Source organism: Pagrus pagrus (genome assembly GCF_965226575.1).
Source record: "Pagrus pagrus genome assembly, chromosome: 12".
In the NCBI taxonomy this organism is placed as follows: domain Eukaryota; kingdom Metazoa; phylum Chordata; class Actinopteri; order Spariformes; family Sparidae; genus Pagrus; species Pagrus pagrus.
The window spans coordinates 29,069,094-29,095,971 of NC_140196.1; the positions used below are offsets into that span (position 1 = coordinate 29,069,094).

At 38.6% G+C, this 26,878-nt stretch overlaps 1 protein-coding gene across 2 annotated transcripts in view; it reads left to right on the forward strand.

The window, feature by feature from the left end:
- Window positions 1-1,905: 1,905 nt before the first annotated feature.
- The window catches only part of cdh6 (cadherin 6), a 123,524-nt gene continuing 98,551 nt past the window's right edge, over window positions 1,906-26,878 (forward strand). The window contains exon 1 of one of the 2 annotated variants that reach the window (XM_084369693.1): window positions 1,906-1,980. In XM_084369693.1, coding sequence (XP_084225819.1) covers window positions 1,951-1,980 — 30 coding nt within the window. In that variant the 5' untranslated portion in view covers window positions 1,906-1,950. Of the gene's footprint in view, window positions 1,981-3,215; window positions 3,281-26,878 lie in introns of those variants that run through there. The other variant, XM_084369694.1, reaches the window with a different exon arrangement.

A 26,878-nucleotide genomic window follows, 5' to 3' on the forward strand; every position in this document is an offset into this window, starting at 1 on the left:
CCTTTAATCATAATCACTGAGGTCACAAGTTTGGGATTCAGTAAACTAACACCTCCATTACAAGCTCAATGTTTCACTTTACCACCAACCCAATTGCCAAAATTAATATCAGCAATGTACATTTCAGTAAACAGTCATGGTCAAAAGTTTACATACACTTGTAAAGAAACTGCATATCATGGCAGTCTTTAGTTGCAATGATTTCTACAGCTCTCTTTTTCTGTAATGGAATGACTGGAACACACTACTTTGTCACCAAAACCATCCCTGAAGTTTGTTTCAAATTTGAGCAAAAATCTAAAATATACATACAGTAATTCTAATATTTGGTTGAATGTCCTTTGGTCTTTTTCACCTCAATTAGATGCTTTTGATAGCCATCCACAAGCGTCTGGTAGTCCTCTGGCTGAAGAACAACTTTTCTTGACAGAATCAGTGAAGTTCAACTACACTTGTAAGCTTCTTGGCACAGACTTTTTTCTTCAGCACAGTCAACATGTTCTTGATGGGGTTCAAGTCAGGACATTGGAACAAACCTTCTAAAACCTCAATTCTACCCTGGTAAAGCAATTCCGTAAGGATTTCTAATGGTCCGTGTTATCAGCAGCAAACTTCAGTCGAGCCTTTAGGTGCCACATCTGGAGCAAAGGTTTCTTTCATGCACAGCAGCTTCTCAGCCCATGGCGATGTAAAACACGCTTGACTGTGGACACTGACTGACACTGGCTCTGGTAGTCTGCTGGATTACCAGAGGGAGCTCCTGGCTCCTGGCTGCTGTATTGTTATGTAATTGTACATAGTCCAATGGCTACTTTTTACACATGCATAGGTCATGGCCGACTATTTCTATTATACTATAGAAGAAAAGCGGAAGGACCTAAAGTAAAAAGTAAAAACAAATTGTCTACAAATAATGAATGCTGTTCACCTCACATTTATTATTGAATGACATTGTTCAAGTCACTCTTTTCTTCTTTTTTTTATATCGTGATAAAAATGATCGTACTGTGGACTATATATTGTGATGATATCATACCGTGAGTTTTTGATATCCTTACATCCCTACTGGAGAGTAAAAAAAATTGCTCTCTATTTTCTGAATTAACAAGATAATTATCTTGGAAATTCCAACATCACTTTTCATGAAAAAAAATCTGCTCTTTTTTCCTCAATTATCGAGATACCTCAATATGCTGTGAGAAGCTCTCACTTGTATAGAGCATGGTTGCTGCTTCCCCAACCCTCCAGCAGTGCTTTATCATTTCAATATTATTTCAACATTAGCTCACATAATATGGCATGTACTGTAACACGATAAGTGTTATGCTCAGTTGCATGTAAGTCTTATTACCAGCCAAGACATTATGGCTAGTATTGTTTTCAACTTTTAAGTGTGTGTGTGTGTGTGTGTGCATAATAATGTAGTAATGATTCATGTGGCTGGACAAGATGGTCCCTAATTTTACCATTCTTATAACTCAGAAAATATTTGAAGAGCTAAAGATAGCTGTACATAGCATTTGAACATTGCTTTAAGGTTGACCTACATCCAATGCTAGTGAGAGAGAAATATGCCCAATAGTCCTACTATTAGCAAGCTATCTATTGACATATTCTACTCTAGCTGGCTGACATTAGCTCAAATGTTATCTGTTACACAATGACAAATCAACAACAAAATTGTTGTTTGTATTGTTCTTTATTCAGGCGTAGCAGACTGGACTGCTGCTCCTTTCCTCTCCCTCACAGCAGAGATTGCTGTGAGGGAGAGGAGGGGCTGTGGTAGAGTGGGTGTGGCAAAAGTTATATGAGCCACAGGTGTGCACTACACCTGAGGGTGAAGAGAACCAGGAGAGTGTGTGTGAGGAGGAGAGACTGGGAGCAGAAACAGAGGAAGAGGGTCTGGAAAGGAAGGAGTACTGGGAGATAACCCTGGAGAGGCCTAGTCTGATGACCACAGGTCACCTACCTTCAGAGCGGGTTTGATAAACATTACCTTTTTTTGCTACTGAGGCAGGCTGGAACTATCACTCCTAGATGTGAGTCTTATCAGTTGGATTATTAATCGTCAGTTGGACACTTAAGATTTCTTTTTGCCAGAGACTGCCCGCCCCTGAACTCACCACTGCTTCCCCACTTCTCACTAGCCCGCATACCCTTACCCCTTTCATAAACCTGGGGAATCTCCACATTTCCCAAGTTGGACTCTCCCTTCCCCCTCCTGTCATACCACATGGACTGAACGCACGCACGCACGCACACACACACACACACACACACACACACACACACACACACACACACACACACACACCTTCCCATTCAACCTACATGGCTGGACATTTTCAATGGACTTTTTTTTAATGACTCTTAAGCTCCAGAAGGAGATTTAGTTTGGATGAAGTGATTTATGTTATTTCTGTTTATGTTTGCTTGTGAAATCCAGGCCCTGTTTTGAACTGTGGTGAAGTAGGTTGGTTGTGAATTTAATTGTGTTCTGCAAAGTTTGAGTTGATTAATAATTTTGAAAAGTAAACTGGGAGTGGACATTCTTTTGATTATTATTTAACATTTTTCATTGGACCTGTTGTAGTGTGTCCAATTATCGAGGCCGAAACCCTGAGATATTTTGTATAAATTTGATATAATTAATGTTATATCTGGCGCCCTCATTAATATACTTGTAGGCCTTCATAAGTTACGCTACACACCTGTCATTTTTGACACATGCCTGTAGATATGGTGATACAAAACATGTTTTTGTTCATGATATGCAAAATAAAAAAAATGAATTGTGGTAATGATAAACAAGACATTTAGTGAATACTTTGAATATGAAATGATAAAATAATTTGATTTCAGGGAATGATTTCATGACATTACATAAGAAATGCTTGCGGGTCATTTTTGATGCATCAAAGGGTTAAGAAAGCAGTCTGCTGGCTTCTGAAAATAACTGCTGATTGAAATGTGTCAGCCCATGGTGTGTGTTCCCGTGCTCGTGAGCATGCGTGTGTCTCATTAATCGCTGACGGCACTGTAATGATCAATCAGCAGCCATTTCAGCTCCTCAATTTGCTGATTTGGTGAGTGGGGGCTGTCGGTTGGTAGAGAGAGGGAGGGACTGCGAGGAAGAGAGAGCGAGTGCGGGCAGAGAGAGGGAGGCGGAGAGAGGACGGGAGAGAGAGGCGGGAGAGAGAGGACGGGAGAGAGGGCAGACACACGGCGCAGTCCGGCTCCGCTGCTGCTTCTTGTTACGGCTTCATCCCGGCGCAGCGTGGTAAGTGGCACCGGCTCTCCGCTCACTGCACCGCCCCTACAGCGGGTCCGTAGCACTTGAACTGTTCAGATAGCCATCTGATTGTTATTTACATGTTTGGTTTTGAGTTGTTGTCCCAGTCTTGATCCTTCAGAAGCTCTTCTTGAATGAGATGTTGTTTAATTCATCAGTGTGCAGCCTGGTGTTGACGGGCGCGGGCACTGAATGGGGTCATTTTATGGTGAAAGTGAGGAAAATTGTTGCACCAAGCAAGTTAGCAACTTTAACTCACATTAGGCTCTCCTCAGCAGCTCCTCGGGCAGTTTTTGGAACACACGTATAAAATCACAAGAACCAGTCTGTTCTTCTCCCGCAAAATAAGTCGGAATTCCTCCTTTTCTCTTTATCTGGTTTTTATCGTATGCAGAGGTTTGCTGTTGGAGCACAGATCTTCGTGCTTTACCGTCCACAGTAGAGTGCTAAACGGTAACTTGTATGGAAGTTATCATATTGTGTATGTTACATAATACATAGTTTTTATTTTGTATTATTTTTTTTATTAAAAAAATTTAAAACAAAAAAATCCTAAATCGTGACAGAATTGTTGTGGATGGGTTCAGAGGGCACTTATTTCAGTGGCTTCAGCAAAGTGCCTGTGTTTATGTTGATGAAGTTTCTGTCCTCTGCCAGGGCTGCTGATTTTTCTTCGTTATTGACATTTTGGTGGTGGCAGTATCACAGTATCTGGTAAACTTGATGTTTAAAGAAATAATGTGGCTAAATAAGTCAAATATTTTAGACTTTGTCACTGAACAACGCTTAAAACATTATGGCACAGTGTTGGTTTTCTATTTCAGTCATTGGTTTCAATACACAGAGTGTGTGCGAGGGAGAGACACACAGAGTGAATGGACCAGAATGAAGTGATGCTGATCCTTTCTGACTGATTTTCTTGTCTTTCTCAACTCACTCTCTCTCTCTCTCTCTCTCTCTCTCTCTGACTCCATCTTGCTCCACACAGTGGAAGCAGCATCTAACCAGAGGATATAGTTAGAGATGTTTATTTAAAAAGATGTTTATTTAAATGTTGCTTCCATGTCACATCTCATGTATCATCATTCAGATGAAATATAAAGTCCATTTTTCTTAACCTTCGTCATATTCGAATAGGAGAGCAATCCAATCATTGCTTTCCTGTTTGGTCTGTATCAGTTATTATTCACCTATGTCTGCTGGCTTTGGTGACTCGCTGTATTTTGTGGCTGGTAATGAGAGTCTAGGTCAGATTGAGTCAGACACAACAGTTAATTCTGCGTGTTGCCTCAGACTGGGCTGCTTGAATGGTCTTGGTTTTGGCCAAGCAGCGGCAGCAATTCAGGCTGTTCAGTGGTGGATGGAGTGCCAGAGAGGGCGGGATGTGCAACATCTTGGTAGTTGTGTAGTGACAGTATTGATTATGATGATAATCATTAAAAAAGTTAAAATCGTGTCATTTAAAAGTGCGTTGGCCTTGAGTTAAGATGAAGAGGAGTTTGGACATGCCTTGTGGAAAAAAAGAGATTTTTTGAAGGCTAACACTTTTTTTACTGTCTGAGCATTTTTATAGCAAAATGTGTTTTCTGGGATATTGAATTGACTACAAAATTCTACTTTATGTATGGCGTGGAAGCCTCTAAAAGCAGCATTGGTCATTCTATAAGTCTCCACTGAGAGATTCCTGATGAATAAGTTCAGGTGAGTTTAAGTCAGAAGCTCTTAAAGCAGACGTGAAGCAGGTTTGATCACAAAATTTACACCAATATTGGCTCAGTTTATTCTTAACAACCTTTATTTGTTAAACTTTAGTTGTTAAATTACTCATTCTGCAGAATAATAAAGTGCACAGTACTGAACACTTAACCACTGAAACTTAAGCTGTGTAAGCCCTTTGTGGACGACCAGAATTCACAGGCTTTGTGGGTAATTCTGCCCTCTTGTTGAGATCCATTGATTTATATGTAGGATTTTGTGGTTTCCCAGCATGCATGGATGTGCCATAGATATGTACTTACGACTGTCATTGCCTGAGTCAAACATTCCTCACTGACTCCGATGTGACCCTGCTGCAGCCTAACGATTGAGATCCAGAAGAGTAGCCTTGTTGCTGGTTGGTACATAATGACTTTACTATTACTTTACTATTAGCCCGACTACAGACTTAGAAATTAAGTATGCATCCATCCACTGAGCTGTGTTTTTGTTCAACTGTGACAATTGGTTTATATGTTACTCCTATAATCCTATTCCACCAGTACACGTGTCCAGGCAGCAGTGACCAGTGTGGATTTAATACTATAAATTACCTAGAAACAGTTAATTGAAACATAATTGAAATTGCAATATGGCCGATGGTACGATGTCCAAATTGCAATTTTTTTGACAAAGATAAAATGTGTCACAAAACACATTACAATGTAAACATAATGAAAATATTTTGTTTGGTACAACAAATGTCACATCATCATGATTTTATCAAGTCTTTTCAGTGAAAGTTGTGACACAAACATGATTGTTCCCACTACTATTAATATGGCAATTGCAATATATGTCAAAATAATCTAATATACAGCCTTGCTATAAATTATAATTGACTTTTAACAATGGTCATGTTGATGCATTGTAAATATGAAAAATTAATTAATTTATTCATTCTTCAGTCTCGTACAAGTCTGTGCTGGTGGACTGTGTAATTAATTAAAAGTAACCACAGATATTAGTTCAGAAAGCCTGTCCACAGTGCCTGCATGTGCCAGGATGTATTGTTTGTGACTCTAACTCTAACTACAATGGTGGACTTTGTTGTCCTCAAAGGCAACACTGCCTTGCCTTCATAACTCAAGTTCCACTTCCATGTATATTTTTTTTTTTGCAAATTTCATCTGGAAGATTATGAGATTCAGAAATGGTCAATGAGTCAGAAAAGATTTATAGTGCTTGATAAAAATAAATTAGATTCCTACATACGAACGATAAAGCAGTGATAAAGATAATGCAAGATTTAGCAAATGAAAAATGATTAGGAAGACAATAATTTATATATTATGATATATTTTATTATATAATATAATATTCTATTCTATTATAATATCATATAACATATTATATTATAATATAACATAATATTATATTGTATTATAATATTATACAATATATTATAATATATTGTATTATATTATTTTATAATATTATATTATATATTATATTATAATATTAATATTATAATATATTATAAGCATCAGGAAGAGATTTATGGCAGAAGATCCAGACATTGCTGCCCTCAGTTATTTAGGCAGGACGATCAAAAGCCAAACAGTCACAATGGCAAAATCTCTGTCACCTTCAGTCTTAAAGCCGGGGTTGGTAAGATGGAAAAACCGTCAAGACCAGGCTAGATTTATCCAGCCAGTCAACTCCGCCCCCTGCACTCAGGCCTCTCTCCAAAGCCACTCCCCCAAACCATGAACGTGCACTGTCTGACGACTGACGAATACCACCGACTGAGTCCCGAGTCCTCAGGAGCGGTAGGAAGAAGACTGTATCAGTGCATCTTTTTCATCACAACATCTAACTACAAGTAGCTACCTCACGTCTCATTCGACTGTAAGTAAACACCTAATATTATTATATTGAATGTAAACAACCAACATAGCCTTTGCTAGTACTGATGGCTGTCAAGCTAGCTTTGTTAGTATTCAGACATTGTTTTCAAAGTGTATTTTGATGTTGTAACTCATTGCTGGTTAGCTAGCAGCATCTGGCTATGGTAACATTAGATATGGAAAAGCTAAAACAACAAGATTAGTGGTGGGCCTGCTACAGGTTTATTTTTTTGTTTCCCTCAGTGATTCACAGAAGAACGTGAATATTGTATTGGACTTATGATATGATGTTTTGCATGTTAGAGCTTCCACGGTGAGAGCATCGTTACTCTGATGACGAGGACACGCCAGAGCAAAGCACATCATCCCGTCAGAGAGGATGACAGGAGGGCAACCAGCAGTGTCGGAGGAAGTGGAGGCAGAGGCTGTGGACGTGGGAGGGCGACAGGTCAGACATCTGTACAGTTTTGTCCAGGAATATCTAAAGTATCCACCCTTGAAAGTTCAAATGTTCACAGAATGCTGAGGACAGTCTGACTGTTCCATAAAAATATCTATTCATGTTGCTCATCTGTTGCTTTACAGGCCAGAATTCGAGAACTACGTTTGGTGCTATCACATCAAGTGCTGAACTCTGCCTGACACCTATTTATTTGTTGTTCTGTATTTACTCTTTGTTTTGCATTATCTCTAACTTGTTTGAATAAAGTCTTGAAAATGATAAATGCCTTTTCTTTACACTTCCAGCATAAACAACCAACCTGTTACAGTTCTTACACTTTACATGATGCACTAATAATAACAATGAATTAGGTAAGACTCTTGTTTATTGAATTTTTCAGAACACATGTAAATAAATAACACTTCGTAGTGTTATTACATTTAGACAATATACAGTGCGATTATTATAAACACCATATTCAGGAAGGACGTCCAGAGGTTTCTTGACTGATTATAAACACAGATCAGTGTTGGTCAACAGGTTAGGCTGCTGATGTCGATGCTGTCTCAATCATCTACTGTTCTGGCAGTGATTGTCCTGTAAGTCAATAGAACAATTACTTATCTGACAGTAAATACAGCTTTTCAAGGACCTTGAAATTACTTTTAATTTATTATAACACCACAACTTTAGATGCGTATTATGCAGTGACAAATATTCCTGACATCGACCAGAAATAGCCTGTTTCATCAGAATTACGTCATTTACAGTCATTTCATATTTACCAACAAAATTTGCAAAATTTCACTTTCAGAGTAATTTACATGGTTTCACGTTTTTATAATTTTTTCTATGCATTTTGATAGTAATGTGTACAAGCTCTACTTTTGTACTTGAACTTTTTGTGGTACACCCTGGAGTACCTGGCATAAGAGAAAGGAGTTCCAGCTTAGTGCAACTTTCATATTACTTTTCATCTTCACCTGTCCAACTCCTCTCTCTGCAAAAATTATAATAATTACAGAAAACTGGATAAGGAAGGAGAACTAAGTGTATTTACAGGACATAAAGGTTCATTTCAATGTGTTTACAGGACATAAAGTTACATCTGATGTTGAACAGCCACTCCAATGTTGACTCATTTCACCTCTTGAGCTTGCTAACTTCTTTTTGTTTGTAGCCTTCTCAAGTTCGGTCTTTCTTTTCTTGCTCTGTTTGGCAGTGCTAGCTGCTGTAGGTACAGCTGGTAATGAAAAGTGTGTCTATACTTTCTCTGCCCTTCTTGTCCGTAAACAATGACCTCACTCCACCACAGCTCCAGCAGTGCGCAGCGTAGACTCCATTCACGCTCAGTGAGTGGTGGGCGGAGTCAGCGCAGGGTGGACAGGTAAGGGCAGATTGATGGACAGATAGGCTGTCCATACCAACTTTGGGCCGCTAAAATTGATTGGATGAACATATTACAGCCCTGTTGCTGCCATAGACAACAGATTTCTTTCATTTTTTCCCCCAAAGCATTTGATATTTTTATTGCTGTCTGGATGTTGAGAGATTTTTTATACAAATATAATAAAATATGCTTCTGAACAGAATTACCAACCCCAGCTTCAAGTCTGGATGCAGTCACAGTCTGTGGTCTGTTAAGCAGACAAAAGTTCAGTGAGATAACCTGGAGCCAGGATAACATTTGCACATCATCAGTACAACGATCAGTGAAGCCATGAGTGAGGAGAGGGAGATATTTGGCCCTACTCTTTGTCAGAAGTAAAAGCACAATCACCACACTGACGGTGTTCTCTTTTTGGTTAAGGCAAACAAACAGGGCACTGCAGCTGTTAAGGCAAGAAGAGATAAAAACATGTAATCTACAGTTCAGACATTTTAGGGCTTAAAAGCATTCATCTTTTAAATGTGAGATCAAATTATGAATGATTAGCTTCTGATTAACAGAAGCTTTGTACTTTAAGCTTTCTTTCAACTCTGAAAGGCTGTTTTTTTCTTTAAAGAGGATTTTGTACTAGTGTACAAGTATTTCAGATTGAGGAGCTGATAATGAGATAGTGTGAAGAAGAAGATGTTGGTTGGTAATAAAATTACAATAACTTTAAATTGCTTTCTTTGTCTTCCCCACACCTTCCCCTTTTTGGTTTTGGGTCACATAAAATGAGAACAAATGTCAGTTGTATACTCTTGTCATGTAGTGTAGGTGGATGTATCGATACGAAATGAGTATCGTATCTGGATACAACATTTTAGTATCGATACTTTTTTGAGTTTCGATACTTTTGACAACCCTACTTAAAACATAATCTGTAGATTAATTACAAATGAAAGGCATTTATAGTTATAGTTGCTCTAATCTATACAGTATATATTATGTTTATATATATATATATATATATATATATATATATATATATATATATTGATTCTTATAAAACTGCAGCTTGTTAAAGTGCTACACAGTGCTTGTGCCCGGTGGGGGAAAGAGTTGGTGGTCAGTCATTGATAATGTGAGATATCACAGGCTGATACACTTAGGCATCAAGACTGGATTACCAAGTGGGAAAAGGGCCCCAAGGTTCATGTCTGTCAACGGCACATGTTTTTTTTAGTATTACAGTATATGAACTAAGTTACACTCTGCATTATTTTGGCCCCGTTATGTAGCTGGGAACTGTGTTGACCCTTTTATGCTTTTAGGTCATATTGTGATATTGCTGAATAAAGTTTTGTTTAAAATTGCAGCATATTTATACAATAAAAAGTAATTAACAAAGAACAATCTAGGCCCAGGCACTACTATTCATGCACAGGAGTGCTGTTTATTTTTTCCTGCATCTCATACACAATGACATAGTACATACACAATGTACAGAGGGCAGGAGGTGAAGGGTAGGGACCCAAAAGCAAAACAAGTCGGTCAGTGTTTCCCAATGCCTAACTTAATGTCCTTAAATGCCTTGGTTTTTCCACAACCCAAAGATATTCAGCTTACTGTCATAGAGGTTAAGAAGCTGGAATCAAATAATTTTGACTTTATTTAAAAAAATTAAAATATTAAAAAATTATTCAAACAAGTAAAGAATACATTATTGGTGGAGCATTCAGCCTTGGACCAGGGAAGCTTCTCCCTCCAGGGTTTCATGTGTAAATTAAAAAATGTATTGCAAAAAAGCTAAGCAGCTTGGAACACTGCTAGTTGCAGATGATTACTTACTGTTTGTAAAGTCATTTGGCGCTTCACCACATAGTTACTGTATTCAAAAAGAGAGTACAGGCTGTTGGTGCAAATGCTGTTTGAAGGTATCAGTTGTAATGAATAGTCTCATTAAAGCAATGTTAAAATCACTCGGTACATGATGTCATGTGCCAGAGCAGCCACTCACACACATCTAATTATAGAAGCTCTGAATGCTAATGAAGCCCTGAAACTGCTCTGTGTGCTAATTTATGTTGACGTCCGACAACTACCCTTACAATAGTCTTTGTGCTCTGTATGCATGTGTGTGAGGGGACGTGTGATTGTGTGTGTAGAGGGTGATAACACTGATTCGGCCCAGGTGCATCGTCTGGTACAATGAGTGGATTAAGTGTGGCTGTAGTAGAGGTGTGTGTGTGTGTGTCTGTGTGTCTGTGTGTGTGTGTTCTGATCATTACTTTTCAGCACATTTCCTATCCACAATGTCCTGGACCGTCTTCTGATTCTGATTTCTTTTAGCGCAGATGGCTATGCCATTTTTAGACAAGTCTGGTCTAGGATCATTGGTTTTATGCCATGATAGCTCATTAAATTTTTTAATTCTTATTTCAATATAAGGTCTACATGGTGTAGTAAGTGATAAAATCTCCATTATTTGTTTGCAATGTACCACACTAAGGCCTTATTGTCAAATAATTTTTTAACAATATAAAGGTAACTTGTTTCACTAGTCAATTGGAAACTAACTGTAAACAAAAGAAGAGAAGTCATACTACCTGCCACCTAGTGACTGTAGATGTGAAGAGTGCACACTTAATCTAGTTTGTTGTGATGGTCATGTAGCTCTGTGATGCTCTGGAGGGTCCAGCAATTTGTCATTAAAGCCACTAAATCTGCACTGCTCAGACCTCCAATAACTTTTTCCTTCACATTGTTATACGTGGAGGGCAACGCCTTAGTGGTAAGATGCGACCTGCTTGGCATTTTGTAATGTGGTTCCAGTATGCTAATGATATGCTTAAATCCAGGGTTTTCCACCACCCAATAAGTTTGCATGTTTGATGCTACACATACCCCTATAGCGCTAGTTATTGCTTTAGCGTGAGTGGAATTTTGTGGAAGTTTAGCTGGACTGAAGAGTTGCCTGTGTTATCGGTGTTGTTTTCTCAGTCAAGTCTACTTCTTTTTGATGCCTGCAGAGATGTCGTTGCTTTGGACGCATATCGTACAAGCACATAGCATAGCTTACAAACTGTGGTTTTCTTGTTGACAACACCAACGTTGTTGACATTACTCACCGGGAACTGTACTATGAATATTTCCACACCGGTGATATAGAGGCAGGAGGGGGTTAGAGTTCAGTTCATGTGTCTCTTGTATCAGCAGTTGCCATGGTTTCTTTTCATTGGCTGGAGCTTCAGGTTAGAGGAGGGAACATTAACTCGCCGCAAGAGGGGATTTTTTTCTCCTCATGGCGTGCCTGCCAGACATGATACTGGCGGCATGGCTAAATCCTCGATTCCACCTTTGATTTCAAGGGTTGAGATTGTGATGTCATTTCGACCGATATCTGACTCACAATTGAGATTGTGACACCCCTAGATGTGATTTAGACGGCCATACCAGTTAGCTGGTATGGCCACCTTCATGCCCACCTTCATGCTCATAACTCTGGGTAACAGTAGATAACAGATTGGTGCACATGTGACTCGCAGCAGCATTTAACTCACTGCAGAAAACATTCACATCAAATGAGCAGTTTTCCTCTGACAGGTGTTCAGCTGCATCTTTCTGGAAGGGAGCCGCTAAATTGCTGTTTGAAGACAACTTCAGCTTTCCCCTACTCTGGCTTGACAGCTCCTCCAATTACAGCTCTCCAGGCCTGGTGTGTTATGTTTGCAAACACAGTAGATTGCTGTTCGTCAGAAAGAATGAATAGCTGTGGCAGCATCTTGAAATTCTCCAGACCGCTTAATCGTTTTCACTGAAATCAGATCAGAGGCTTTTTTTTATCCTAGAGCAACTTGCAAGCTATCTAATTAGTGTGTGATATATAGCCTAAAGTAACAAACAAGAGAACTGTGTTGAAAATAAAATGGACCAGAGAAAATAAGCAGTGAATGGGGGCGATACTTGTTATTGAAGAGAGCAGAATATGGAATCTGGCTCAGCAGCCTTAACAAGCTGGACCCTGGTTCAAAGGCTATTTTCACAGTAAACCGCAATACAGCAGGGGTACGTTTCATTTCTCTTAAATTGTTTCCACAATTCCCTAACTGGCCTCCTTTCCTTTCGTCATAGTCCCGCCCACCGAGGATTCGGGTAATGACGTGAGGAAACCACGGGAGGAGAGAGAACCGAGGAAATATGTTTTAAGACAAACGAGACGTCCTTTCCTCTTGATTTAAATAATAAACATTAAGCATAATAATCAAAGTTAAACTGATGTGTATCGTTTCTTATAGTGCAGGTAATGTGATGTTTTCCTCATTAATGAGATGTATTGTTCCAACCACCAGGAGCCCATCTGATATCAACCACAATGTTTAGTTTTATGACCTGGACCACCCAATCCACAGATTTCCCGCGGTGTCCATGGATATATGCCTGCTTGTGATCTGCGCATCATCACCGTAAAAATATCAAACGTGTGTCTGCAGTTTAAAGTGTCATCAGTTTACGTGATTAAAGTTATAGAGAATATAGGTTAGTCGACACTTGGAAAGTAGATTGTGATGAACTTGATTCACGGATGGCTTAAAATAAAGACGTGATTATTTTGCAGTTAGTACTCTGCATTATATTTCAGCTGCTGTCTGTGTCCTACATTATAACCAATTCTGTCCTTTATACCTGTTTAAATAAAAGCGGACAGCAAACAGTTTTGAATTTTTAAATAAAAATTTAAACGTGGACTCTTCTGACATATTAGCATATATGACATATGACCTTATTAACCCTTTTAAGTTATGTGGAATGAGTTAGCAAACAGTTGCTTATTTACATATGCTTATTAAAGCAAAGTCACCATTCATTTGGTCGTGTTTTTGTCCAACATCCAAAACTCACTGGACTCACAAGGTTAAAAACACACTTTCTAACCTTGCTTTGGTGTCCTTGAACTATGAAGTTTGTAGTTTGGATACAAACTCTTCAGGATAGCAGCTATAGTCAGAATCAAAATGACTAGAAGGTGTTTTACCTGTCCTTCAATTCACCTCTGTTCAACAATAGAATCTGCCAGCCCTTTCTTTTTTGCTTTGGGCCATATAAAGAAACACAAATCATTGTATATGAGTATAACTGGTTGAATCCCAAAAACTGACTCTATTAACACGTAAAACTTGGATTAACAACATAGCACTTAACAAGAGAAGGAAATTTGTCTCCGTGATACTGTCAAATACAAAACAATATTTTTTTTCGCTAGTCATGATTAGAAGCTTCAGCCTATGGCATTTTACATTACATAAATTAACCTTAAGTCACTGCATCGCCTGACAGGACACCATGGTTTGAATTTTTAGCCCTACACTGTTAAAACAGATCAGCTGATTTTGCCAAAGCGAGAGCACCAAGTTAGCGGACTGCTGAGTGAGATGTCCTGTTTGTTGTTGACCAGACTTTTCTCCAAAGTATTTCGACATTGCCGATTAATTCCTAGGAGGGTAGTGAATATCCTCATGGTCTTGTTCTTGGTTGCTTACCATTACCTACCTGGTGCTAGCACTGTTTGAATGTTTAGGAAAGAGGTGTGCTTAGACCATTGACTGTATATAATAGTGGACAGAGCCACCCTGATGTTACCTATAGGTTTCTGAAGAGCCAGAATGAAGCTCAAAGTGGGTGGTACTGGCTGTCGCCATCTTGCCTGTGCCTGACTCCGCCTATCTTCCAGCTAATCAAAAAAGGGTTAGGGGTGAAGCAAGCTTACTGAGTCAAAAAAGCCCAACGAGCTGAAGTCACCACAATCTATCTGTGTCCATACATAAAGATTAGCAAATTTTGCCAAATGTAACTCACGTGAGTTTGACTGCATTTTATTTGCTCCAAACAGCCTGAATACCTTGTACATTGGCAACAACTGGCCTTGAGTGTGTGTGTTTGTCTTTGGTCTGAGCAAAGTTAACACTCACCAGTTCACTCATTTCTTTCTGTTATCTCGCAATGTTTTTTCATTGCTGTCTGTATGTTCATGAAGTAAAGTAAATAATTAAGTAAAGTCAAATAAGAGAGACATAGTACATTACAGTGGATTTCGGCACCTCCGTGTGGCTCCTTATGGAAGGTGTGAGTGAAGATAAATACATTTTTTTATCTCAAAAGTTCACAAAAGAAACTCTGTACTGTTCTCGACTCTCTGTGTTTTCTGCCAGAAGGTCTGGGCTCTGGCTGTCTCCTCGAGAGCAGCTGCTGACTGCTGGTTAACGCCAACAGAGATGCTCCTTAATCCACACGCCGGCCTCTGTCCCTCCACTCCAGTCTTTTAGTTGAATTAACTACACAGAAAGACATATTATGTGTCCGATATCTGAATTAAAATTCTCCAGAAGGCATCAACACTAAAAATACGGCCAAGAGATAAAGTTCAGTGACTGGAATTAGCCAAGGTGAAGCTGAGCAGGCCGCTTGGGGCTATCTGTCACTCAAAGCAGCCATGCCCCTAAGTATGCGCAACTTTAAGCCTTAATATAAATTGAACGGGTAAGTTAAATAAAAATTCACCCAGCCCCACGCCAGTTTAATTTCTAAATAAAGTCGAATTAAAAAAAATGATGATATAGATCGATGTTTTCAATTTGCATCAATCATTGAATCAATATACAGTATATTGATCTGGATCGATGGATCAATAAACCCCTAATGCTCAGTAGGTACAAAAAAATTGTCACTCAGTATGTCAGAGAATGCAACTTCAGAGCTATGATGAGGCAGCAGTGTAACACAGAGTTTGTGTATTTAGATATGTTGTAGAGAAACTTGTTTGAGTTGAGTTTTATGTAGTTCAACAGTGGATAAGTAGATTAGCCGTTCTGACTTATTCACAAACCACCTTTCAAGCACACAGGTGGTCTGAATTTGTCACAATCTACACCCTCACAATTTGAACTTACACTACAGGTGTCATCTTTTTGGAGACATGATAAAATCAAGGCGGAATCACACAGTAAATCGCCATAAACCAGGACAAAAGCCCACCGAGGAAAATGATCAGGAAGTTTCCATTTTGAGGGTTTTACAGCATTTTGTTGGAAAACAACTTGATGATCATAGTTTTCCTCGATCACGCACACATACACTTTAGGTGTTGAAAGTCAACAAACCTGGAGGTGACAGCGCCTGTGATAACTCCCAGACTATGAAGCTTAAAAAACACAGGCCTGGCATTCACAGTAACACCACACAACATGATGGAGATGACCGGATATGAAGAGCCTCTTGACCCACATATTTATCGGCACAGGAAATCTTTCCTACCTGCCATCAGACTGTACAACGCACACGCTAAAACACACACATAATTTATTGCGCTTTAAATTATTATCACTGTAAATAAAACTGCACCTTATTTCTCTTGCACCTTAAGTTCCACTAAGTTCCACTTTGCTCAGCATTTTATTTTATTTACCTCAGTATTCTATCTTATTCTTGTAACTGCTTAAGCATTTTAATGTATATAGTACTCTATTGTTTTGTTTGCATATTGGGTATAGTCCTTTTTTATATCTATATTTGCCCTTACATTTTGATTGTATTTGTACTTGTACCGCTGCTATGATGACCCTCGGGAATAAATACATTTATCCATCCATCCATCCATCCATCCATCTACATCTTGTTTCACAGGCTGTAAAAGCAACAAACACACTCACACTGTGTCCGTCTTATTTGTTTGGTGTGAAATGCTCCACATTGTCAGGCTCTATCTGCTGTAATTGGAGGTTAGAGGAGAAGCAGCATTAGGACAAAGCGTATATGTTGGGGAAAAAAGGGAAGTTTGAAACAGAATATTTAATGGACTCCCTCACAAACTAACCATAGCAGTTGTTAATTGTAGTTCCCAGCATCTTTCTTCAGGGAGTGTGGAGAACACTTGGATGGTTTAGCAGTACAAAGACAAAGGTTAAGTTGTTCAATTTTATTCCTTTTTTGGTTGTGGTTCACCTTCATTGGATTGGATTTGACAGGACGTGCTGCTGTGATAAAACAGTAACATAAAAGACTGTATTTCAAAGAGAGCTTTCATTGCTGGGCTGTAGATAGTCTGTTTTGTTGTCTTTACACGTTGTCAGGCCCAGTTTTATCTTCTCTGTTCCTCTGTGATTCCATCAAAAGACAATACAACATGTTTTGCTGGCAATGATAGAAATTGAGTCCCATTCATATGTTAATTCCATTCCCATTTGAGGAAGACTCATTTGAGCTGTAATTCTTTGTGGGTTTTTTAAAATGTATTTTTTGGCCCTTCATGGCTTTATTTGATAGGACAGCTTGAGCGATGACAGGAAAAGGGATGAGAGGCACATTGAGACTTTATCCAGAGGAAGTTTTATGTGTACAGTATAACAGAAGCTTTGTTTGCATGAAAATTCTGAATCAGGATATCGGCAGGTGCATCACATCACGACATGTCCAATCAGTGATTAAAATTGCGAGAATGAAATAGGAATGAACTCGCACAAACAACAAAACCAGACAGCAAAGCAGATGCAGATCCAGCTGTTAGAGTTTCTCCAGAAATCAGTCTTTGAAAAAAATAAAGTGATCATCCAGCAAAACTATTTGCCATCTGCTTTAAAGATATTTAAACAGGTATAAAGGACAAGATTGGTTATAATGTAGGACACAGACAGCAGCTGAAATAATGCAGAGTACTAACTGCAAAATAATCATTTAGCCACCCGTGAATCAAGTTCATCACAGGCTAATTACCAAGTGTAGGCCTAAACTATATTCACTATAACTTTAATCATGTAAATGTCTGAACTGATTACACTATACATTGCAAAGACACAACGTTTGCTTTTAACACTGTAGTGATGCGCGGATCATTGGGTGGTCCAGGTCATAAAAATAAACATTACAACTGTATTAGATTACAGGAAGATATGACATCTATTTGAAGACCACAGACCACATTTTAAATGTTTCCTATGCCCATGTCAGCAAGCATTTATTTGTGAAATAGTCTGTACACATTTGTCAGCTAAACTGTGATACAAATAGTAAGGATATTATATCATTATACTGTATATCCTGTATATTTATAGTTAAAAAACACAACTTGTGTTTGGGATTTTTTCATCCACAATTCTGTTTTCAAAGAATGGGTGAGCCGCGAATGGGGGAGGCTTGTTGTTTATGTTGTTAAAGATCTTAACCAGCGTGGTTCCGAACCAGGTTCACTTACAATCTTATACAAAACAAAGTAGACCTACATTAAACAGGAGATGTCGCACCACGATCAGTGCACGTTTACAGGAGAGGTGTGATACCAGGGCTGATGATGGAGGAGAGAGAGAGGTATCAATTAGCAATAACTGTCAAAAGAAAAGATTTATATACCCAGTTGCCAGTATATGTGCCAGTTTTAGACAAGTATTCATTGATTAAAGAGATGTATTTGATATTTTGTCCATGAAAGCAATATAGGTATACCCTATTTTAGAAACACCTCTTATCTATACATATATATGGTAAATTTAGCACCACCTTAAGCTGCAGCCTCCATAAAGACTGGAGCCTAACGGAGGTTTATTTCAGAACTATTGTATTAGACTGCATTAGTAGGTGTACCTAATAAACTTGCAGCTGAGTGTATACTTATTGATAATGATCCTGTCAGAATCAAAAGGGTTGTTGGTTGGTTGTATATGTGGATTAGTTTGTGAACAGAGTCTTAGATCCCCTCCTCCATCTTTATGAGCTAGTGTGGAGCCTGAATGGGCACAGTGTGCTTAATATTGGTCACTTTTGGACGTGACACAGAAACAAGTGGCCTGGAAGTTGGAGCTGGCTCGACATAAATATTTGATTGCGGTTTCTGGAACAAGTACATTTTTCTCACTAGACTCCTAAACTGCTTCCAAATTTGATTTGTCCCTTGTAGCATAGATAAAGCATGGAGGAAACCATGCTGATCCCACAGTGAAAGGGGGTTGTTTTGAATGTATGGAAACAGGCTTGAATGAGACAGCTGCATGTTCTTGCTAAAATGAAGAAATTAAAGTGGATTACTAGACCATGTCTTAGATGTTCATCTCCACTGGAGGTTTTCTGTACAGTAAGCCTTGTCCTGCCTCTTTACCATATCCTTGCTCCTTCACTGACATGTAAACACACACAGTAGTTTATAAGGGTAGCTGTTTGCTCATTTACATAGTAATGGCCTGCTACATTCCAAAGTGAGTGACAAGACCATTGTCTCTGTATGTGTGTTCCTGCTGATTCTCGTCTCTGTGGCAGCCATAAAACAAGAGTTCTCATGATAAAATGTCCTTGTGATTGAAAGAAGTGCAAACAGGGCACCGCTACAGACTTCTGTAAACACAGTCAAACAATGAGAAAAATCAATCCTTGTAAAACACCCTTTTAAACAAACAGTTACACTAAAGCCTTTTCAGCGCAGAGTTTTTGTCTTGGGATGTTTGTTGTTGTCCATTTCTTTAAAAAACAAATATATATTTCATATTATCAATTTAGCACAATGCATGGCAAGACTTTAAAGTTGTTGTTACTGTGCCTCCACTCCTCCAATTCAGAGTAAACTTTTGGAACTTATGCGCTGAGCTGGATTATGTAAACACACCCAACAGCAACAGCATGAGAAGTGTGACTGGACGTCCCGTAGAAAATGTGATATGCAGTGATTAGGAGAATATCCTCTGAAAACAATGCTCTTGTATTTGTACTCAGCTGTTAAACACACAATTTTCATTAAGAAATTGGATTGTTGACATTAGCTTATTGTGTTAGTCGATATAAAACTATAAAAACAAGACATCACATAAGATTGGTTTGTCCACCAAGGAGCACTAACAGTTTATTTCTACACTGTTGAATGAATGAATGAATGAATGGTCACAAAGACCAACCTTAAGGGATTCTAATTAGACATTTTTTTTGAGGATTATTTCGGTTGCTGGGTGAAATGTTAAATGCAGTTAACGTTCCTGCAAACCACTGATATGTTTGTATTTGTACATGTCATATGTACCATATTGACATTTGTACAATACCTGACATATCACGTTCACATTCTATATATTTGATGAGCAGTCAAGACATCTCTTGACATGTTCGTGGTGACAAAACTGGGTCTTTTTAGCAAGCCCTTAGAACATGTCTTGATGTGACCTATATGGTTATTTTAAGCCAGGTTTTGTGCCTAAACTTAACCAGACCATAAGCACAGAGTTGTCACAACATAAGATTGAAAACTCAAATTAAAGAAATGTCAAGTTTCAACACATCTGTGGTTTGTAAAAATGTACATTGGCAGCATTTCTTCTGGCAACTGGGTGGAAAAGAGGGGAAAATTGTTTAATATTAAATTATCAGATTGTTTCTGTTTTCAAATATTCACATTTCAAAATCCAGTATCCGTAAAACTGATACTAAGCAGAAAGATTGCACACATTTTCTGCAACTCAGATATTTCATTGAAATTAAATTATTTCAGTTTGATCAATGTCAATTATCATTGTGACCAAATCTTAATGATTCTTTGGTCTATTAGCATTTTCATAGATCTCCATGTACATTTCCACATACAGCCACTACTGGAGACCAGGTGGGAACACTTTTGTGTAAAACCTAGTGTTGACACGAATGGATTACTTGTTTCAATTGCCAATCCTTTGGCTACTGATCAAACAAAATATTTGCTGCTTTCACCATCTTGCTGCTTCTGTCTGTTTTATCTCATTGTAGATTGAATAACTATGGGTTCTGCGATGTTGGTCAGGTAAAACAAGCAACCTAAGGATGCCACTCACGGCTGTAGAAACCATGTAAGACATAAAGGTCAGGTCATGTCTGGGGTTTAAGAATCTGAGGAGAAAAGTATTACAGTCACAAAGATACTAGACATGGTGTTTTGGGTTTTTCTTAAAGCCGATTCTGCTTTTTCCTCAACTTAATATCCTAAATTTGACAATTTCAGATAAAATGATTGAAATAAGAAACTTTTTATCGATTAATGAAAAAACTGATTTATTGATCATGAAAAACGCGATCAATTGCAGCCCTGGTGAAATCCAAACATGCATCTCTGTCCAGAGAAAGTGATCTCACCCCACAAAAGGAAACTACTGTGACGTCACTTTACAGGATTTCAGGTCAATGATTCTCCACACTGTCTCATGCTGTGTCAGGGCTCTGCTGGTGTGATAAAAGCTGCTTGTGATGTGTCAGGTCTCTCATCTCCCTTAGTCCTGCTGACCCCCCTCCCAAGCCCTCTGTGATTACATAACATTGTAAATCCTAAAGGACCATCTGGTACCAACAACACTATCCATCACTAATTGTTGTTGATGTACAAGGCAACAATCATCAGAGCTCGTGTGTGTGTGTGTGTGTGTGTGTGTGTGTGTGTGTGTGTGTGTGTGTGTGTGTGTGTGTGTGTGTGTGTGTGTGTGTGTGTGTGTGTGTGTGTGTGTGTGTGTGTGTGTGTGTGTGTGTGTGTGTGTGTGTGTGTGTGTGTGTGTGTGTTTCACACTGAAATAAATCCTCATTAGGACTTTCCTACTTATAAGACAAAATGAGAACACTTTAAACTCGTAAAATTTTACAACTCAAAAGTTGTAAAACTTGAACTAGGGGTCGAATGGACACCTTACATCTCTCACACACATAGACACACACACACATTTCAGCATCTATTATCTCCCCCTTGTTAAGATTAAAGCATCTTAGGTTGCACAGGGGTTTAGGCTGGTTGGGACTTTGTAATTGCTGGGAATGGGTCACCCGATGTGTGTTTGTATATGTGTGTGTGTTAGGTTCAAACATAGGGGGCAGGGATTACATGGCCTTCAGTATACATGTCCTGTTGTTTGCTTTGTCAGTTCCTGTGAACCACTCAACTAAAAGCCTGCCAGTAAATGTCCTCAGTATAATGCAGAGTAGCTTTAGATTAAATGTTTTTGTCCCCCTCACATCAAAGCCTGGCATGCGGTAAAGATATTAATATCCATTTACTCTGTATTGTCCTGCACTAAATACCATTTATGTAGGTCATTTTATGGACATACACACGCTTGAAAGCTTTTGCATACAGCCCCACCCCCACACTCCTGCTACATGGTCTATAGCAGAGGGGACAGGTGGGGAACTGAGGGTCTGCAGGTTTTTAACATGATGCTAATAATGCCATGTTAATTACAGACACTAAATACAAGGAGTACTAAATAAAATCATGACCATCCCAGTAGCTGCCTTCAAACAAGGTGTCAGGGTCAGCTAACTGATTCACTAACCCTGCTGTCCCATTGTGCAAGTTCATTGATTTCCTAAAACACTGAGTATGTCGTCCTCACAACAGTGTAGGAACTGCAGCCATGCAACTATCTAAACTCTTCCTTGTAAATGATGACTTGAGTTGTAGTGAGCTTGAGTTACTGTTTACTGTGGCCCTTCTACATCAATTTTACATGGACAGAGTGAAAACTGTAACAAGGCAAAATACAAAAATCACCATTTTACTCTGCAGCTTTTCCTCAATGTAAATTGATATAAATAAAATATTTTTATACAAACACATCAAATGCCTTTTCATGTAAATAATATTTTTTTAACATTAATTTATGCATCCAACTATAAAAATTTTTACTTACGACATTTCCTCTGGCGTTTACAGTGTGGATTACACGCGATGAACACAGAAACACGGAGATGTGCAGATTCAGCTGGCTCCTCAAACTATTAACAGGAAATGAACTTTGAACATGTAACTTCCTAAGCAAGATTAACACATTTCAAAATAGAAGTCTTTCAAAATAAAAGCACATTCAAACGTATGCCTTAAAGGCAACACACTGAGTGACCTCAAAACCCAGACTGACCTGGTGTTAGCTAGCAGGAGCTAAATTAGCAGGATGATTATTAAAACCACATCTGATCACAGCTTCAGTCATGGAGACCATCTCCAGGTAGTTCATTCACAGATGGATTGTATAATGGCAACAATCTAAACAACAATCCAAATGTTTGAACGTCACCTATATATTTTCATGTGTGCTGTTTGTGATTATGTTACTGATGGCTTCTTGCTGAAATGCATTCAGTTTAAGAAGACCTGTTCTCTGTGAGTGCCAGAGTTTGTTTTTGATTCCTGGGATAATAGTTGTACTTAGTGACCCTTTAAAATGAATTCTCATCTATTTTTGTATAAAAAGTATCTGAAGACAAACGCAATTTCAATATTGTAAAGTATTTTACATTAGTTTATGTCTGTCCCTTTGTTAACATAATAGTTAATTGGTTTCAAAGGAAGATAACATTCAATCAGTAAATGGCGATTTGCAGTTGCAATTTGCAGTAAACGTTCTACAAGGCTAAAAGGTGCAATATGTAAGAATTGGCCTACCAAAACTAATGGGGCAGCATATGACAAGAGTAAGGGCTAACTGTAGCTCTTGTCAGCTAGTTAGCTCAGTTATTAAGGTGCTGTGCATTTTAAAAAGTTTGACATGTGGTCTTTATAAGGCCCGATCAGAAGAGCTGATCAGATAAACACATTAGACAGTTTCTCTATGTGCCACAGCCACACACACTGCATGACTCTGGTTTAACCAGCTCAACAAATTTGTGAGGTCCTGCCAGAAAGCCATTTGTAACTGAGGGGATAGATGGATCTATACCATGGAACAATTCTCGTAACATTATGTCTCGCACTGAGAGGTCAGCCAGTGATTATAACCAGCCCTCACACAGCGCTGTGGAGAGAGAGATAACTATGGTAAAAGTAGGAGAAGACGTGCTCCGCTGTAGTCAGTTAAGCAGAAGTAGCCTGTTCAATTTATCATTTGGGACTGTCTGTTTAGATTATTTGTCATCCCGAGTGGGGGTACAATGTAATGCTGTTTGTTTTGAGCCCTGCAGCATGAGAGCTAACAGCAACCGGAGCTAACGGCTGATTGAGCAGACAGCTTACAGCAGAGCTAAACACAGCAGAACTAAAACACTTCAAGAAACTGAAACAAGTCCAGTTGCCTACGGTACAGCACTTAGAATTACCATGACCTGGATGACTGAGAACCTTCATCACCAAGCAGAACTGAGAGTTTCTTTTCAGAGGAACATTAAGTGTTAAACTGTGAACTGCAGTTTAATGTGACAACACAACAATTTTACACTAAATAAATAAGAACCTTAGTACTTTAGCTGAGTACAGCTTGTGAAGTGGAAGTACTTTGAGTTTGGAGTTATAAAACACTTTGTATCTGTTTGTGTACATTTTATCAATCTGAAGTAACCAGGTAAAAGCAGTGACCAGGTGGTGGAGTAGTGGCAGAATTTTTCCTAAACTCTGTGCCCAATTTAAGTTTTCTAAATTCTGTTTTCATAAAGTTTAGAGATAACTTTTGATTTTGTTTTTATCCCATTTCTTTAAATAAATATAATATAGAAAGAACCCCATTTTTTTCTTCATCATTTCAATTACGATTTTACTGTGCTACTAATAACTAACAACTTCAGATGACAACAAAGTGAAGAAACAATCTTCTGATCGGTGTCAGCTGATACTGTTTCCAGTGATCAGTGACTGCTGCCAAAAGTCCTCACTGGAGCACCTTTATTCACTTAGCTGTGCAGTAAGTGGTCAGGATTGGGAGCTTGAAGCAGTCGGGGGGTGTAGGTGTTAACACAGCTAGCACAGGAGCTTTGGACCAGGATGGGCCATGGCTAACTGGTTAGTACGATAACCTTAGTAGATATCCCTGCAACACGATACAAAGATGGCATATTGTTGTTTCTTCACATTCTGTTTATAATTTTAATTAATTTTTTGAACGTCTTCAACTAAAATTCACTTTTAAGAGAGGAGGGGGAAAAAAGTGTGAGTTTTAACTAAGCTTAATAGAGTAATGAAATATTAAATCACCCATATTGCTCACTACTTCTTAGCTGTTCCTACCCTCAGGTGTGCATAAACTACAGGTTAGTGAAATCATCAGTTATCTTATTGGTATCGGACATGAGAAGCAGGTAATTATCAGTTATTGGTATTGGTTGAGAAAAGTTGACATTGTGCACAACTATATCTCCCCACTCAAAACTTTCTTGCTTTGCCTCTTTGGCTGAACAGTGTGAAAAAGAGACAATCTAGGCCGTAAAGTGTATTTCTGTGTGTTTCTTGGACCCATTATGTTATTTTTATGTGAAACCTCTTTGTTCTCCCACAAAATGTCATGAGACCTTGCTACTTAAACAAATGTGGACCCACGGGAGTTGTAGGTCTTCGCTTTAAGAGTTTTGCACTGCCCCCCTAGCTTATTGAAACTGGTCTTTTTTTAAGAAATGCCTGATGTGTTGATCTTGAATTCTGTGTTTTATTTCGAAGCACCAGGGAGCTGGGTAATGATAAATAGAGTCTTGATCACAGCAGGAGTGTAGATAACAGAGGCAGGATACTGTGTGATGGCCTGTGGACCACACTCTGTCTACACACTAGCTACCCTTAAGATAATTGCCCCTGTTTGTGTGTCTGTGTGTGCAGTGCGCTTGTACTGTATATTTATGTGTTCATGTTATTTATCTCAGATTTGATGGATGATGAGCGGACTACCTGGACATAATGAACACTAAAGAACTGACATAACTGGTTCAGTGTTCTGAAATCGCTGATTTTTCTTCATCAGGATCAGCAAATACTTCCATACTACCTCCAAAAATCTGTTTTTACCTGAAGTCATAAAAGACACTCTTACTGAGCAGTGCAGGGCTGACTTCACCCTGCCCCACAAATTGGCGGTTTCCTAGTATTGATCAGAAATGAATAGATTGCATTTCTTCAGTATTTATTTAAAATCGACCAGTCAAGTTGTGTGTTATGTGTGTGACATACTGTTGCTTTTTTCTCTCCTTCTGTTGTTGTTGTAGATGAAAGAATAACTAGATAAACCAGGGGCATATGCCCAAATTTCACCATCCGCAGTCAGTATTCATACACAGCCTTGCTATAATTTTGTGGCTGTATGTCCAAATAGAAATAATAACAAACAATATTTATATGAATAAGTAAATGGCATGTAGCTTCTCCCTATTACCTTGCCTTGGCAGTAGTGGCTGACTTCTAATAGAGCTTTAATGTGATGTAATGTGCCCGCTGGCAGTTATATTGGAGGTCTTCCCTTCATGTGCAAGTATAAATGTCAACGAAATGAGAGAATTTCAACATTTGTCTTTGCTGTAAATATCTTGTTTTTACTGGGATGTGATCAATAGTGTCTGGGCCATTGCTAATCGATTTTGTGTCTTTATTTAGGCATCACATAAGCTAGCTTTACGTAGATTGTCTGCTAATTGTTGTCATGTTGACACATCTGACCTTCACTATAAAATATGTTTTATATTAGTTTTAATAATGCTGGCTAGTTAGCTAGCTAAAAGTTTGTTCAGGTTAACTGAGCTGACCCAACTTAAACTACAGCCCAGGTTCTTGTGAAGTTGATACTGAAGTTAATAAGGATACAGTCTACAAACAAAATGTGTCAAAATCTACACAGCAGCAAACTCTTTCGGGTATCTAGTTGAGCTTTGCTTATATAGTGAGAACTTTATTGGCATGGACAACCATCTATAATTTTCTACTTGTATAGACTAGTTTAGTATTTAGAGTATAACTTGAGGCAATCCTTCTGCGTTGGTGCCAAAAATACTCAGTAGAGAACAAAGTATGTATTAATCAGTGTTGGGCAAGTTATTTAAAAAAATGTATATATAACATATTACTAGTTACTACTAGTTATGAGATACTAATGAAGGCTCTTCTCTGGAGCACAGATCTGGTCCGTTCACATGGGGTGGTTACCAATATGTATGCTTATAATACAATAGTGTGACGAAGATATAGAGTAAACAGCCTGGACCTTTTTTTTATTAAAGAATAGCCTTGGACACAGGGATGGGCAGGCAGACACACAATCAAAGTCTCATCAATTATTCTCATCTCATCTCTCTCAGCTTCCCAATACATAGTTTGCACTTTATTGTTGATTGTCCAGAAGTGGCGTGGTGAGGATAAATTCTTACATAACATAAGTAGATTTTCAGTTGGTAACACGTTACCAGACACAGTAACCCAAATAATATTACAGATCCTTTTGGAAGTA